General features: G+C 36.1%; 1 protein-coding gene across 3 annotated transcripts in view; it reads right to left on the bottom strand.

Moving 5' to 3' along the window:
* Positions 1–18,312, bottom strand: part of mast1a (microtubule associated serine/threonine kinase 1a) — a 64,029-nt gene that overhangs the window by 21,812 nt on the left and 23,905 nt on the right. For all 3 annotated transcript variants that reach the window (XM_056253616.1, XM_056253617.1, XM_056253618.1), the window contains 2 exons: positions 7,301–7,389; positions 5,385–5,460 (listed from right to left, as the gene is read on the bottom strand). In XM_056253616.1, coding sequence (XP_056109591.1) covers positions 5,385–5,460; positions 7,301–7,389 — 165 coding nt within the window. The remainder of the gene's footprint in view (positions 1–5,384; positions 5,461–7,300; positions 7,390–18,312) is intronic.

Genomic DNA, 18,312 nt, shown 5'->3' with positions numbered 1-18,312 from the left:
GCTGGATTGTGTCTCTTTGTCAGGCACTATATTTCATGTTCCTGTGTTTGCTGTGAGCAGAAGCTCTGTGCTTTGGACAGGATTGATGATTCATGCTGTGCAACCGTCTCGCTGCACGAGATTTATATGGACAAAATCCAATATTAGCCCTCGCGTCAGACAGGAAAGAACGCGCGGATCAATCGTCTGTCTCTCGCCCCTCAATCTCTCCTTCGCACTCGTCTTTCAGACAAACGTCTGCGTGACGGGCTGTCGTTCGCTGAGGAATGATGTGTGCTGCTCACAAACAGACTTGATCTTCACAACGAAGAACCTCTCTGAACTAACTTTAATTAGGACGGCGGATTTAATGACATTTTATACATAGTGAAAAAACGTGATTTCACTACAATCGGTCCTTGTAAATGCAATCTTCTTAATAATAAAAGCACACAAAAAACATCAGTAATTCATGCTTAATGTTTCAATGGCGATTGTGCTAGTAGTAGTAGCTGCAGTGCATTGCTTAATGGCATGTCAGCATCGAAGGCTATTTTCTTGACAAGATTCAATAATTATTATTTTTTTTTTTTTAAATAAATAAACGTATTAATGCCATGTCAGCATTGAAGGCTATTTTCATGACAAGATTCAATATTTTTTTTTAAATAATTAAACGAAATTTTACATAAATAAAGTTGGTGTATGGTCAGTGTATCATCCGATCATTTGATTTCCAATTTGAAATTAAATAAGCAGAAATGAGAAAACGGCGCCTTTATTCGTTTTTTCAAAAAAACGGGGGGAAAAAACGAGATTTCGGCTTGATTTTTAGTTTTTTTTAGTTCACAGGCAAAAAACGAATACATGACTTCAAAATTCGTTTTCCACATGTGGGCGGTCATGAGACGCCCCCTTCCGCTGATTGGTCAAGTAAATCTGAGCATGTGACGTCATCAGTCGTGTCGCTCAGGTCTGGTCAACAAAATAATAGTCCTCAACGGTAATCTACCCATTACGGATGTAATTTGTATTTTTGAAAACCCAATCAAATCTTTAGAATCTACTGGTAACTTCCTTATCCTTGTGGCAAACTCTTACTTTCACAAACAAAGGTTTCTTAAGAAAATTCCTACTTTTAAAGATTTCTTATATGAAGTCAAATATTGAATCAAATCACTAAGAATAATTGATACTAGAAAATGTACTTCTTTTTTGAAGAAATATAGAGATAGTTTATGTACCATAATTAATATCTGTTTGCTGTTTCTTTTTTTCCCCTTTTTTACTTCTTTGTTTAGCTCTTTCCATTTTTGTGCTATTATTGTGCACGAATGAGTTTACTTGTTTAATATATACATTGTTGGAAATGTTTTAGATTTCTAAAAGATGTGTGTTTGCACTATTGTAATTTTTTTTTTAATAAAAATAAATAAATAAATAATAATAATAGTCCTCTACTACCGCTTCTTAAACTGTACAGGGCAGGTCCTAGATTGGGCTTTCTTCTGTGCAACTTAACGTGTTTCACAGAAATATTTACATCAGAAATATTAAATATTAGTCTTCCACCAGCCTGTTTTATTTAGCTGTGCGGAGTTAAATCTGTGAGGTGCTGCGCTAGACGGCGCAGAGCGGGTGAGGCACAGACCAGTGTTCAGTCAGCAGTCACAACTTTTCTTTTAGACAGTATAAGCTCCGTTTTGGACACGGGATGGTCATTGCAAATACTGTAATTATGCCAATCGGCTGAGGGTGGGTACTGATGATGGTGAAATAAAATTTTACTGAAACTGTAATCATAGCTGCGACCCGCGAGAATGAGACAGATGATTGACAGGATGATAGTGGAGGGAATTAAAGGGGCAAGATAACTTCTGTTAACAAAAAAAAGTGTTTAATATAAGTGACTGTCTTTGTTTTATTGTTTTCAATAAAATAATAGTGAACGGTTGACCACAAACTGAGCCTTCCCTAAGGGGAATTTTCAAATATCTTTTATTTATTTGTTATAATATGGGTATTTTGGGTCACCCGTCTTAATAATGGTATATTTTTAATTGTGTTTTCATTAAAAATATAGGCCTATCATAACAACTTACAAAGATCAAAATCTACAGAAGACATTAACAAATAACACTGGTGTTGTCATAAGTTAATCAGTGGGAAAACTTTCTCACCGGCATAACCCTATAGGCCTACTTAATGTTGGCTACATGTTACAGTAAATTAAATTAAGTTGGCCCAACTAAATAATTAATATTTAGAATTAAAAATTACCAAAAATTGAGTCAGCCCAACTCAATTTAAATTGTTCAAAATTAAGTTGGCTCAACTTAATAATTAATATTTAGAATTTAAATTTTCTAAAATTGAGTTGGCCCAACTCAATTTAAATTGTTCAAAATTAAGTTGGCTCAACTCAATAATTAATATTTAGAATTAAAATTTTCCAAAATTGAGTTGGACCAACTCAATTTAAATTAAGTTGGCCCAACTCAATAATTAATATTTAGAATAAAAAAAAATACCAAAATTGAGTTGGACCAACTCAATTTAAATTTTCCAAAATTAAGTTGGCCCAACTCAGTTAATATTTAGAATCAATATTTTCCAAAATTGAGTTGGCCCAACTCAATTTAAATTTTCCAAAATTAAGTTGACCCAACTCAAATTAATATTTAGAACAAAAAAAATCCCAAATTAAGTTGGCCCAACTCAATTTAAATTAAGTTGGCCCAACTCAATAATTAATATTTAGAACAAAAAAATACCAAAATTGAGTTGGACCAACTCAATTTAAATTTTCCAAAATTAAGTTGGCCCAACTCAATTAATATTTAGAATCAATATTTTCCAAAATTGAGTTGGCCGAACTCAATTTAAATTTTCCAAAATTAAGTTGACCCAACTCAAATTAATATTTAGAACACAAAAATTCCCAAATTAAGTTGGCCCATCTCAATAATTAATATTTAGAAATAAAAAACACCAAAATTTAGTTAGCCCAACTCAATTTAAATTGTTCAAAATGTCAAACATCTATGTCTACATAGTCTAACATCAAAATGTTAATGTCTTCTGTATATTTTGATCTTTGTAAGTTGTTATGATAGGCCTATATTTTTAATGAAAACACAATTTTTTAAAAACAACAACTTTTTATTACCAAATATACTATTAATAAGACGGGTGACCCAAAATACCCATATTATAACAAATGAATAAAAGATATTTGGAAATTGCCCTTTAATACGAAGGCTTAGTTTGTGGTCAACTGTTCACTATTATTTTATTGAAAACAATAAAACAAAGACAAAGTCACTTATGTTATCTTGCCCCTTTAATTGCCTCCACTATCATCCTGTCAATCATCTGTCTCATTCTCGCGGGTCGCAGCTATGATTACAGTTTCAGTAAAATTTTATTTCACCATCATCAGTACCCACCCTCAGCCGATTGGCATAATTACAGTATTTATAATGACCATCCCGTGTCCAAAACGGAGCTTATACTGTCTAAAAGAAAAGTTGTGACTGCTGACTGAACACTGGTCTGTGCCTCACCCGCTCTGCGCCGTCTAGCGCAGCACCTCACAGATTTAACTCCGCACAGCTAAATAAAACAGGCTGGTGGAAGACTAATATTTAATATTTCTGATGTAAATATTTCTGTGAAATACGTTAAGTTGCACAGAAGAAAGCCCAATCTAGGACCTGCCCTGTACAGTTTAAGAAGCGGTAGTAGAGGACTATTATTATTATTTATTTATTTATTTTTATTCCAAAAAAAATTACAATAGTGCAAACACACATCTTTTAGAAATCTAAAACATTTCCAACAATGTATATATTAAACAAGTAAACTCATTCGTGCACAATCATAGCACAAAAATGGAAAGAGCTAAACAAAGAAGAAAAAAAAGGGGGAAAAAAGAAACAGCAAACAGATATTAATCATGGTACATAAACTATCTCTATATTTCTTTTTAAAAAAGTACATTTTCTATTATCAATTATTCTTAGTGATTTGATTCAATATTTTACTTCACATAAGAAATCTTTAAAAGTAGGAATTTTCTTAAGAAACCTTTGTTTGTGAAAGTAAAAGTTTGCCACAAGGAAAAGGAAGTTACCAGTAGATTCTAAAGATTTGTTTGGGTTTTCAAAAAGACAAATTACATCCTTAATGGGTAGATTACCGTTGAGGACTATTATTTTGTTGAACAGACCTGAGCGACACGACTGATGACGTCACATGCTCAGATTTACTTGACCAATCAGCGGAAGGGGGCGTCTCATGACCGCCCACATGTGGAAAACGAATTTTGAAGTCATGTATTCGTTTTTTTCCCTGTGAACTAAAAAACGAAAAATCAAGCCGAAATCTCTTCTTTTTTTTTAAACGAATAAAGGTGCCGTTTTCTGCTTATTTCATTTCAAATTGGAAATCAAATGATCGGATGATACACGGACCTAAAACTTCTAAAGTTACTATGGAAGCCACAGAATAAAACATTTTAAAAGATAATTGTGACTTTTTATCTCACAATTGCGAGTTTACATCTTTATTTCTCAGAACTGCGTGATATAAAGTCGTAATTGCGTGTCATTAAGTCAAAATTGCAAAATATAAACTCAAAATTGCGTGTTATAAAGTCCAATTCTAAGGGGAAAAAAATCCTCAGAATTGTGAATTCATATCTCACTCGATTCTGACTTTATAATTCCCAATTGTGACATTATATCATCACGCAATTCTGAGATAAAAAGTAGCAATTACCTTTTTTTATTTTTTATTCTGTGGCGGAAACAAGCTTCCATAAGTTTCCATGTCTTTTTTTTTTGGCGTATATTTTTACTATTACAAGAGCTTTTTTTTATTGCTTGTTCAAAATATAAAGAAAAAAATAGCAACATCCAAGTCTGTATTGATTTTGAGATTGCTCTGGGTGTTCCTCAGATAAAGATGTTGAAGAGTAAAGCTCTACTTCAGTGAAACTAGATCGAGTAAATGTGCAGTTTCAGTCAGGCTTTCTTCACACTGCACACAAACCACATGTGCTCTTCAAATCTGATCTTTATAGCTGACCGTCCTCAAGCGACAAAATCAACTTTTGTGAAGAAGTCAGTGTTGTTAGTGTACATTTTTGGCATCATTATGACAGAAAGAGACTCTTCCACAAATGAGAGTGGCATCCGTGGTACTAAACGGGTAAGAGACACTACTTTATTCTGACACTTCAGAGCGTCCCAGCCAGATAACTGTCATTAAGATGAATGAGAACGAGAGCGGAGAGCTTTCTCCAGGTATTACAAATACCTCTATCGGTCAGGTGACAAAACCGAAACCCATTTGAGACAAACATGGCAAAAAAAAAGGCTGTTGTTTGTTTATTTATTTACCTTCTGGATGATGCGAAAGAGAAGTGTGCGGGTGCGCTGGGGGAGAAGGTCCTGGGACTGTCCAGCGGACTGCTTCCTGTGAGAGGGACAGAAACCGCGTTTCCATTACAGATTTGCGCAAAACTTTTGCGATTTTTTCTAAATGTCGATAAAAAACTATTGCGAAATGACGGCGTTTCCATTTACTGATGTTATGCGACTACAACGTCCTTTTTTCCCTCTCGCGATAAGTCATTTAAACATCAACGGGTAGGTTTATAGCCTATATCCCTAAATCACAGCCACCACCACAATAGACATTATTATTAATAGAAGGAGACGTGGTGTGTTATCCAAGCATTAATGGCAGGGAAAGACCCGTATACTGCGAACGGCATAAGGAGTTTCTGGGTGTTTCTCCCTCATTTCTGCTCCGAGGTCTGATTGTGGCATTTCTTTGAGGTTTAGAATCCAGTATTCCTGTAGCCTATTGTTTCTTTTATGAATTTAATAAAGAACTCTGTCCAAAGTACAAACGGTCAGTGTACATTTGTGTCCATTCGTTTTTCCTTATTTAACCCGTATTGCAAAACGTAAAATGAACGGTGGTTGTTTTTTTTAAATGCAAAGTTGAACACCATTTTTTTTTTTTTTTAACTGTACACAAATGCTGCAAAAAAAAAAAAAAAAAAGACTAAATTTAAGATGTTTGTTTATGACTTTTTGCCCCTTTATTAAACATTTAAAATATTCACAACTCAATACAAAAAAAAAAAAGAAGTAGATTTTAATGGTTTTCTAAGGCCAAATTAGAACCTGAAAATTATATTTTTCCCGCAGTGCTGAATGAGAAGAGCCATATTTAGGCCTATGTCTCTGGAACCACAGCCTACAGAAAGGTGTCTTTAGGTGAGTTATAGGCTAATGACAATAAATGTGTCTGAAAGAATAACGAGGCATTTTAATTTTATTAATAAACTATTGTTTTCTAAATTAGTGTCGGCTAAAAACATATCTCCATCTCCGCTGAGGCGCGCCGCGCGAATGCACCTTTAGAGAGAAATGCACCTTTCATACGGATTACATAATCAGAAGGTATTAGCTTTCGATTCGAATTTGTTCGTTTTAAAGTGGAAATTTCAAGCTTTAGCCTACATAGGCTATACTTTGTTTCAGTTCTCGCGCTACAGTTCACGGAGATCATGAAAGAGCGCATGTTTGTTTTCTTTTATTTTACAAAAGCACAACGTTTTCTTGTTATTGTGAGTTTACACAAATAAAAGCATAGTTGCGCGAATAATGTATTATTATTTTCTGTATGACCAGAAATTATAGAGTATTTTAAGTTGTTTCCACTGTTGATAGGAAAACGCAAGTGTTCGCGCCCGCGTCTCCCTGCCTGCAGCGCGCTCCACACTCTGCACAAACACTTGGATATGCGTCAAAATCTTGTGTTTATTTGTGATAATCTTAGCCCTGTATTATTATTGTCTAACCATTATGAATGACATTTGACTAATTGCTTTGTTCCTTTTTTTTTGGATAAAAGCATCTTCTAAATATGTAGCCTAATAAATGTTATAATAAGGATGATAATTATTAGCCTATTATTATTTGCGTATACCACGGACCCCAAACACACCGCGTATTCTAAGTCAGGTGACTGTAAATGCGCAAAAACTGTTTCCATTGCAGTTTTGCGAAATATTCCTTTTTCGAATTGCCTGAAAAACCTCCTCATGCGAGCGTAAAAACTTTTTTGCGATAAATGGGAGTTTTTGCGAAATTGACGTGTTTCCATTGAGCATAATTTCAATTCGCAATTTCAATTTGCGCAATTTGAAGGGTAATGGAAACGCGGCTAGAGACATGGATGAGAACGACACCTGTGGACTGAGACACCGGAGCAGGTCATGTGATCAACGGTGAGCGCTCACCTATGTGTCCCGGTAGAGGAGAGTGAGGCCGAGGAAGAGTGGGCGACGTACTGGTCAAGATCAGACTCTTCCGGTTACTGGTGCGACAACTGGAAAACAAACAACACATGATCACGACACTCGGCAAGGGAAATCACACACGTTCAGAAGGAGATATTAAAGAAAATGGCCAATGATTAGCTTGTATTTAGTCTGCATATAAATAATTTTTTGATATAATTTATTTACACACACACACGCACACACACACACACACACACTTATATATATATTATATATACACACACACACACACATACGCTGTGTATACATACTTATACTGTATTATATATAATCTATTTGCTATATATATAAATTATATATATATATATTTAAATTTCTAAAATATATGTAATAAATTATACACATACATATATGTGTGTTTGTGTGTATATATATACACAGTACATTTAATGTGTATAAAGCAAATAAATGATATATAATATAACATTAGATATATATGCAGTATATATAGCCTACTGTATATATATAATGTTCTATTATATATAATTTATTTGCTGCTTTATATATAAATTATATATTATTATATATATATAAATTCCTAAAATATATATAATAAATTATAATCTGTGTATAATTTATTATATATTTTAGAATTGTATATATTTAATTTCTATATAAAGAAAATAAATTATATATCATATATATTATATTTTATATATACATATATACAATTTTATACAGGCCATATATTTAATATAAACAATCGTAATCTCAAAACAGAGTTTCTAACCTCAGAGAAATGCAGAGACTGAGGAATAAAGTTACAGCGACTGAATCCGAACACAAGAGACAAACAAGAAAGTGAAATGTCATGCTGCCACGGCAACAATGCCCACAGCCTCCACATGACAAATCAGCCTTGCGATTGGCTGGTTAAGACTTGATCACGTCCAATAACACTCCCTGAGACTCAGCTGGAGATGACAGCCTCATTTAATGACATGATGCAATAATCAGAAAGTCCATTTGCATAGTGTAGAAAACTTGCTCATCACTCATGATCTAGATGTGAGTGTGTGTGTCTCAGCGAGTAGTACTGACTAAAATCTCCAGTGATCCTCCCATTTTATCCCTTCTTACCATCTTTTCTGTCTCTTTTTCTCTTGCTTTGCTTTCCTCTGTTTCTTTTAGCTCCTCTGGCAGCATTTCATTATATAGATTCCCATCAGCATGTGTGTGAGTATGTGAACACAAAACACTACAGAAATACACTCATGAAACCCGTCAAGAACTGATTCAGGTCATTTTTAACTCCAGAATTAAAATAAATAAATATTTTTTTCTTAAAGAATATGTCTATTTGTTAAGACTTTTGAAGTTTCTTTCAATGTATGCATTCTAACAGTCTTTTCTTGACAAACATATAGAATATATAAGATATATTAAACATGGCCACTTTATTAGGTGCACCTGTTCAACTGCTCATTAATGCAAACATCTAATCAGCCAATCACATGGCAGAAACTCAATGCACTTACGCATGTAGACATGGTCAAGACGATCTGCTGAAGTTCAAACTGAGCATCAGAACGGGGACGGAAGGTGATTTGAGTGACTTTGAACATGACATGTTTGTTGGTGCCAGACGAGCTGGTCTGAGTATTTCAGAAACTGCTGATCTACTGGGATTTTCATGCACAGCCAGATAGGGTTTACAGAGACTGGGCCAAAAAATAGGAAATATCCAGTGAGCGGCAGTTCTGTGGATGAAAATGCCTTGCTGATGCCAGAGGTCAGAGGAGAATGACCAGACTGAGTTGAGCTGAAAGGCAACAGTAACTCAAATAAGCACGCGTTACACCCGAGTTCTGCAGAAGAGCGTCTCTGAACATGTTGAACTTTGAAGCAGAAGAGCTTCAGCAGCAGAACACACACACCGGTGACTCTCCGGTGAGACGTGAACAGGAAACTGAGGCTACAATTCACACGGGCTCACGAAAATCAGACATTAGAAGATTGGAAAAACATTGCCTGGTCTGATGAGTGTTGATTTCTGATATTCAGATGGTCGGGTCAGAATTTGGTGTAAAGAACATGAAAGCATGGATCCATCCTGCCTTATATCAGCGGTTCAGGCTTCTGCTGGTGTGATGGTGTGGAGGAGATTTTCTTGGCACACTTTGGGCCTTTTAGTACAAGTTGAGCATTGTTTAAATGCCACAATCGATCTGAGTATTGTTGCTGACCATGTCCATCACTTTATGATCACAGTGTATCATCTTCTGACGGATACTTCCAGCAGGATAACACGCCATGACACAAAGCTCAAATCATCTCAGACATGACAATGGGTTCACTATCCTCAAACGGCCTCCACAGTCACCAGATCTCAATCCAATAGAGCAGCTTTGGGATGTGCTGGAACGGGTGATTCGCATCATGGATGTGCAGACGACAAATCTGCAGAAACTGCGTGATACTTTCATGACAATGTGGAGCAAAATCTCTGAGGAAAGCCTTGTTGGATCTGTGCATGAAGAATTAAGGCAGTTCTGAAGGAAAAAAGGGGTCCAACCCGATTCTAGCAAGGTGTACCTAATAAAGTGGCCGGTGAGTGTATACTATTTTTTACTAAATTAATGATCTACAAATTATAAAATTGGCAGGGAAACTGTGTGATATGTTTTGTCCCATGTATCAGTTATTAGTGAGATTAATTTTACGCCATTGAAAAAAAACCCCATTATAATAAGAATCCCTATTGAGAATGAGTAAAACATGCAGAGTTGTAGTTCTTGTTTTTCTCTTTTCTTCAGTGATTCTGCTTGTTAACAGCAGGTGTTCATCACTAATGCTCAATCATCACTTAATTATACAATTATCATTCTGGGATCTAGAAATATTTTATAACTCATTCAGTTTGAGTTCTGTTTCAGTCATTCAAGTTTCAGTAATATTTGAGTGCAGTGAACTCAATTCTATTTAGTATATATTACTGTTAGGTTTTACAGTGCATTAAAGTCATTCGAATCTCTTTTTTTTTTTCATGTAAAATATGATTTCTTTCTTGCGGTTTAGTGGTGGAATATGACCTGGACATGTTCTTGACAGGCAGAGCCGGACAGTAACGGAGTACATTTACTTGAGTACAGTACTTAAGTACAATTTTAAAGGGATCTATACTTTACTCGAGTATCATTTTTGGGGAGTACTCATGACTTTACTCAAGTACATTAGACGCAAATATTGTACTCTTTACTCCGCTACATTTCTATCCATAACCGTGAGTACCCGTTACTTCTTCTGAAAAAATTTTTTAAAAAGAAAAATCTCGGACACCCTCAATTTGTTGTTTCCCTCTCTAACGTGATTGGATTGTGCAGACGCCACTGATTGGGACAGCCTATCATCAATCACCTTCAGCTTTCCGCCAAAGTCAACTCCATGGTCAGATTTAGATAAGAGACGAAACCATGGACGAAACAATGGATGAAGACGCAGCAGGTCCATCCCGGGAATGTGCCAACCCGTGGCCCCACCTCGCCAGACTATTTTAATTTTCTGAACAAGTTAATGATAGTTTTCGCTTCGTGTTTGCTGTGTTTACCAAAACAGACCTTCATCACCGCCTACAAAAATTTATCCTCCAACTTGCGGATTAAAGCAACATGGTAAAAAGATGAAAATGACTTGATTTTACTTTCAATTCCTTTTACATTCTCCAAGGTATTAACATTAACATTTTTCATAACTCAATGTAGGACGTTTCTGTACATAAATGTAAGCACTGTGGCAGTAGTAATGCAATATTTAGAAAATGTACTCTCAAGTACTTTTAAAAACAAGTACTTCAGTACTTTTACTTAAGTAGACATCTGACTGTAGTACTTTTACTTGTACTTGAGTCAAATTTAGTAAGGGCTATCTGTACTTTTTACTCAAGTAATGAAGCTGTGTACTCTGTCCGCCTCTCTTGACAGGTTTGCTGAGATTCTCCCACGCATGAGTCTTATAGTTTGACTGGGTCTGATCAGTATTCATGAGCTCTTGTTTCTGCTCCATATAACTTTGCAACTAGTTGTGCAGTGTAGTCGGTTTATGCTTTACACTCACACTGTGTTTGAAGCTTGCATAACGTCTTAAATTTACATTTCTCTCAGCAAAGAAGTCTGTCTCAAAAGAAGTGCTCTAGATTTCGGTGTTCTCCCTTCATAATACAGTATAATCCTGTGGCTACTTCTACTGATTCTGTATATACGTAATAACTGCAACTTCAGAAACGAAAACGGCAGTCTAAATCTTTCCAAATTAATTCCCACAAATAAAATGTTCAGTATCCACTTTAAAAGGATATCTCAAGTAAACAGGACGCAATGTGAGGGGAAGAGATGGACCTTTTTAAAAATATGCGTATGAAAATGTAAACAGTTGTCAGACTGAATGCGACTCTCTGCTCAGCTTCAGAGTCTAATGCTCGCTGACAAGAAACCACAGACGAAGCCCATGCATTCATTGTGAAATATTTAACAGAAGCGCATTAGCATCAGACTGCAGGAAGTAGTAAATGTTCTTCCTCCAAACCCCCTGTGTGTGTGTGTGTGTGTGTGTGTGTGTGTGTGTGTGAGAGAGAGAGAGAGAGAGAGACAGGAGCCCAGCGGAGATATAATAAAACGTCTAATTTCCCCCCCTCCAGCTTCCTTGTTGGCGCCTCTGCATCTTGGTTTCACTTTCACACACACAGATCACAAAAAACATGACTTTGTGTGAAAATTTCATAAAATTCTTTCCGCCTGCAGCCACAAGCTTTATTTTTAAACCTCTCTATCTCTTTCTCTCTCAGATGAAGAGATTACTTTAGTTTCAGTTCAGAGATTACAGTTACAAAGAGGCAACAAAAAATTTACAAAAAAAACAGTTACAAACATTTTGCAATTTTCACACCCTCGTCTGTAAAAAAATATATTGTTGGTTTTGCTTTGAGTTTTTGAGTTTGAGAATTTTGAGAAAATTTGAGTTAATACAATGAAGGAGATTGGTTCAATCGACAGAAACTCAAAATATTATGTTATCTGAACCACATAAATTATCTAAGTTGATTTGACAAAAGAAAAAAAATGAAATTAAACAAATGAACAAATACGAATGTACCTTATGAATTAATAACTTAAATTAAATTTAAGGGAAATTAAGAAGAGAATTTAAGTTAAATTATAATATTTTTAATGTTTTTTTTTTATGAATGTGATTGCTTTCACAGTTATTTATTATTTTGATTATTTAAAGTTTTTTTCTTTCTTTTCTTAAATTGAATTTGAATTATTGATGCTATGAGTTCTGTAAAGGTCTGTTTACACGCTGACCAGCATGAGTGAGATCATCTAAAAAAAAGTCAACAAACAAATTAGTAGTATTTATTAATATTTTTAAACATTCGGTTTTTGCTTTAGTTTATGTTTTAGATCATTTGATACATGTCGTTTTTATTATGTTTTGGAAACACATTACAATAAGGTTTTGTTTGTTGAAATTAACTAACGATGAAAATTACTTCTAGCAAACTTAGTAAATGTTAATTTCAGGATTTACTAATAATTGAAATCAAAAGTTGTATCTCATTTAATGGACCTGAGCTGACATGAACTAACATTAACAAATATTAATAAATACTGTTACAAAAGTATTGCTCATTGTTAGTTAATGTTAGTTAGTTATTGCATTAACTAATGTTAACTAATGGAATCTTATTGTAAAACTGTTACCATTTTCTACTCCACTTTTAGTCATTTTAGTTCTTCAAATTAAACTTATTTCAGTTAGATGACAAGGTAATATTTCTAATTTTCACACTTTTTAAGTTTTTCATCTGATATTTATATTTTATATTATCTTTATTTCAATAAAAAATAACAGCACTGACATGAACTAAAAAACAATCTTTGTCAGAAGAATAATATAAAGTAAACATTTGTCTGAAGAGAAGGATGGAGGTCTGGATGGATATATGGTATCATTTTCATATACTGTATTTGGAGACAGGAAGTGTCTTATAGACAGGATGTGTTCATATTTCTGAAACACAAAGCATGACTGACAGGCCGATGTTATATCCAGTGTCTGAGGTAATAGTCGAGAGAGGCGATTTGTCTGAGTGCATATGCTGGATCTATGCTGGATCTGAGCTGCATCCAAAGAGGGCAATAAATCAAAAACACCTCTGACAGTGAGGCGACACACACACACACACACACACACACACACACACGCACGCGCGCGCGGCCACCCGTGGAGAAATCAACAGCGTCTGATGCTCTTCTGATGATGCCTATCACGGCTGGCATTATACAGCTCCAAAAATAAGACACAAACACACACAACAGCCACAATAACACTGGCTTTCAGCAGCACTGACCCATTTAGCAAACTCTCTTTCATTAACTCCCCTCGCCGCTTCTCTATAAACAGACTGTTTTCAGTGTTCGCAGAGCTAATCGCTTCAATAGCAGAGCAAACATCTGATTTATCCTTTATACAGTCTCCGCCAGGCCATCGGGAGGAATCATTGTTGGTTTCCAATGTCCAATTCATCAGGAAAAGCTCATCTAAACACTTTCAAATCATTTCCCATGCAGGGATGTCGAAAGAAAAAGAAAAAAAAAACCATTTTCGTATTATTTGACTGGAGGAAAGCACACATTTCATGGTTTCAAGGGGAACCACTAAAGCTGCATATTGAAGAATCTGACTACAGTACGGTCTGAAATTAAAAAAAATAATAAAGCTGTAGAGTTTGAAACACTAGAGATCAACAAGCTGCAACTGTTTAAACAAGGAAAACACTACAGTAGCATGACAAGTAAAATTGGCTTCTCGTCTACATTTAATTCTCACACAAGCAAAACAGCTGATGTCACCCATTACCATAGCAACCGCTTATACGCAACGTAAAGCAAAACGTCCTCATCATTCACGGCACATGACCTGTGAACAGATCACACCTTTAGAGAGTTAACCCATCCCAGCATTGGTGAGCAAACGCAATTCACATGCTGTGTGAATAAGTGAGCTTGTGTTGTTTGTTAAACAGATCGTTTCCCTGCTGAATGAAGTCTGTCATCAAAAGGTGAAAGGGTTAATTCAGTGGTTGCCATGGAGAATGACCCGTCAAGCTCCCCAATTAACACCTGCTTAGACTCTCAAAGGACACAGAGGAACTCCCGTAAAGACTAATAATCACATTTTAGACTACATAGGCCAGATTTACGAACAGCTTGCGCCAGCGCAAACCCTCTTTTTGGCGTTAAAAAACTACTGTCAGGATTGACATGGAGTGAAAAATTAGCGCTGAAAAGGCGTGGAGCCGTGGGCAGTTATTTTTTAGGCTGACCTTATTGCATATGCATTTGTAGGAGTTTCCCTTTCAGACGCAACATTTATGGGAGGAGAGTATGTAAATAAATCATGCAAGGTGATTTACTAAGGTTTGCGCTAGTCAATTTACTGGTATTTGAGCCATTATTTACCGCCCAAAATGAAACCAATCAAATGCTCTCTAGAATCTAAAGCTCCGCCCGCTATGCTAAGAATGAAATGGCCAGAATTTATTCACCCCTCTACTATTGAATCCAACGTATCATCAGCGCTCGGCTTGGCTTCCACAGAGCAGTCAAGTACGACTTGCAGTCTGTGAGGTAAACTGAACGCTATTGGCTATTTGAGAAGGGGGAGGAGCCATTCAATATGTCTCACCGTAGCTTCCTGTTTCAGTGGATATTACGTCAACGCATCAAACAAAGCTTCGCGTTCAGGCACATCAGTGGGCCTTTAATGTGTGTGTCATCAGTAGATCACGCGCAGAACTTTCCACCCCATCGGCGCTTTATTGGAATTGACCAATCGGTAAGCCCCACCCCCCCTTAGTTACTGTTGCTATCTCAGACAAACAAACAGAGTTGCTAACTGTCTTACAATGACAACTGTCAAGTGTGAAAACCTTGTCCCAAGATGTTTTTGATACATTTTGGACACAGAAGGACCACCTCTCGTCGAGGAGCATTCATGTGCGACTTAAATATGCCATGGAGGGATATATAAAAGATTTTAAAATAAATATGGCGGTACGTAACAAGATTAATTTGGAAGTGAGGGTTTACAGATCACAATGCAAGCGGGAGAAGCCTCATGTTACGGTCGTCACGATCGCTGATGGCTGTTTTTGACCTACCGTACATGACGTGAAAACAGTTAGCTATTTAGGTTTGTACATTAGCATGGACTAGCTCACTTTAATTGTAACTTAACGAGAGTATAATGACAACCAGAAAATGAACGTTTTTGGGATTGAGGTTGAAGACTAACAACTAATAAACCCAACATACCACACAGGGATTCACTTGTTCAACAAAATACGCAACACACACAACACTAGCTTGCAGAGCAGCAGTCAATTTACTAATGCAATCAGGTCTTCTCAGCAACGGGACACTTAAAGCTGACTACTTTATCACCGGTAGTCTTTTACATTTCTCATCTTCATACAGTGTGTCTCCAGCTCCCTCTCTCATCATTCATCTGCTTCTCTGCTGTGAAGAGCAGCAGGACTGCTCACTAACAGATGTTGTGTTTAGGTGCAGGTGTGCTGTTGTCCCAACAGTTTCTGCTCCCCTAGTGTCATTAAACAGAGTCACAAAAACTATGCTTTAAAACTAGGCAGTAGGAAGTGGGTACTAGAGCAGATACTGGTGTGCACACAGTTTGGAGAGAGAGAAGGAAAGGAAGAATAGATGAGTGTGAAGATGAATGGGTGAAGGAGAGGTTTAGAGGTGAATGGGGTAAATATAGACTCTGATGGCAGTGGAGTGTGTGTCTGCGCAAAAGGAGGACAAAAAGGACTGTTAAACAGGATGACAGAACGGATGTCCTGGTTTTACAAGGTGGGTCCCAGTGTCCCGACAATTCATTAAAAATCTAAATATGGCCCCGTTTCAGATGATAGACTCACTGACTCCAAATGAAATATCTCCAATGTCCTCTCGCTACAGTATCTGGTATCATTTTTTCTTTCTCAATGCCGGATGACATTGCAGAGAAGAAAAGATACACCTGTGGTCAAATTAGGGATTTGCAATTTTTAAAAAAGTCCATTCAATTAGTCGAAATAAAATATGAAATTGTGAGATATAAATTGGGAAATTGGAAGAATTTTTTTTTTAAATTGTGAGTTATAAACTGGGAATTGCAAATTATAAACTGGGAATTGTGAGATAAAAACTGGGAATTGCGAGATATAAACTGGGAATTGCGAGTTATAAACTGGGAATTGTGAGTTATAAACTGGGAATTGTGAGTAATAAACTGGGGATTGTGAGATATAAACTAGGAATTGCGAGTTATAAATTGGGAATTGAGAATTATAAAATGGGAATTGTGAGAAAAAAGTTAGAATTGTGAGTTATAAACTGGGAATTGAGAGTTATAAACTGGGAATTGTGAGAAAAAAGTTAGAATTGTGAGTTATAAACTGGGAATTGAGAGTTATAAACTTGGAATTGTGAGAAAAATGTTAGAATTGTGAGTTATAAACTGGGAATTGAGAGTTATAAACTGGGAATTGAGAGTTACAAACTGGGAATTGCGAGAAAATAGTCAGAATTGCGAGTTATAAACTGGGAATTGTGAGAAAAATGTTAGAATTGTGAGTTATAAACTGGGAATTGAGAGTTATAAACTGGGAATTGAGAGTTATAAACTGGGAATAGCGAGAAAATAGTCAGAACTGAGAGTTATAAACCAGGAATTGAGAGTTATAAACTGGGAATTGCAAGAAAAAAGTCAGAATTGTGGGTTATAAACTGGGAATTGTGAGTTATAAACTGGGAATTGGGGAATTTTCATTTTTTCGTTGCAGACAAGAAAAGATATCCCTGCATTCAAATTAAGAATTTGCAATTTTTAAAAAGTCAGTTCAATTAGTAAAAATAATATAAAATAATAAATATTAAACATAAAATATAACAATCATATACATTAAAATAAAAAAGTAATTATATATATATATATATATTTTTTTTAATGTATATGATAAATGCAGTGCTTGGAAAGATCAGCAGAATGGGGTTAAAGTTTACACTTTCGGCCCCGTGTTACAGCACGGGTCCCTGACACTTCTCTCCACAGAGCTCAGAGATCTGGCCAATGTTGCAATGAGTCGTGAGGGCGTTTGAAGACCTGCCTGTGATGTGCGAGCGAACGCTGAAACTTTGATTAGCTGGTCAAGTGTGTTTGATCAGTCAGTGAAATCTCCAGCAGAGGGTTTGCTTTAATATAAAATGCTGTGATCGTCTAAAGTATGCAGTCTTTAAACCTCAGCCAAATTGGCAGTAATGTCAGGTTCACATAAAAGTTTCATTCCTAACAGTATTGGCGTATTGAGCAGTTTCACTGGGATTTAGGTAATACGATTAATTCAATCCAGCATGTGGGCTATATTTATTATCTAACAACTATCAGCTAGATTAAATTTAAGGACAAATTTTAAAAGTCAGCTCAATAGATAATTCTCTGGACAGACTGAATTGAAATATAGTCGCCGCTAATGCTACAAGACCTCAAAAACACTAACAACAGCAGTAGCGCTCGTGTTTCTGAACTATACGATAAAATGGTCTGAAACAGGGACGTGCACAGGGGGGTTGCTCAGGTTGCCCGGGCAACTGCCCATATGCCCTTCTCACTCAAGTTGCCCTTCTCACTCAAGTTGCCCTTCCGAGAAAAAAATTTAATCGTACAATGGATGCAGAATTTCACGTGGGCCTAGATTTAAAAAAAAAAAAAAACGCAAAGCCTCATTCACTTCCATTCGGGCACCGAAAGTGAAAGTCAGTATGAAGGGCAAACGCTGCACGCGACCATAGACTGCACGCGACCGGCGTAGGGCCACGCAAATTACTTAAGGCCACGCCTCCATCTCGTGTCATAGTCATAGCGCGCCTTAAAATGTGTAGCTACAACAT

Source organism: Rhinichthys klamathensis, unplaced genomic scaffold (assembly GCF_029890125.1).
Source record: "Rhinichthys klamathensis goyatoka isolate OS25496 unplaced genomic scaffold, OSU_Roscu_1.1 h1tg000107l_1, whole genome shotgun sequence".
In the NCBI taxonomy this organism is placed as follows: Eukaryota; Metazoa; Chordata; class Actinopteri; order Cypriniformes; family Leuciscidae; genus Rhinichthys; species Rhinichthys klamathensis.
The sequence above is the reverse complement of the archived record's forward strand: the minus strand, read 5'-3'. Positions and strand labels throughout refer to the sequence as shown.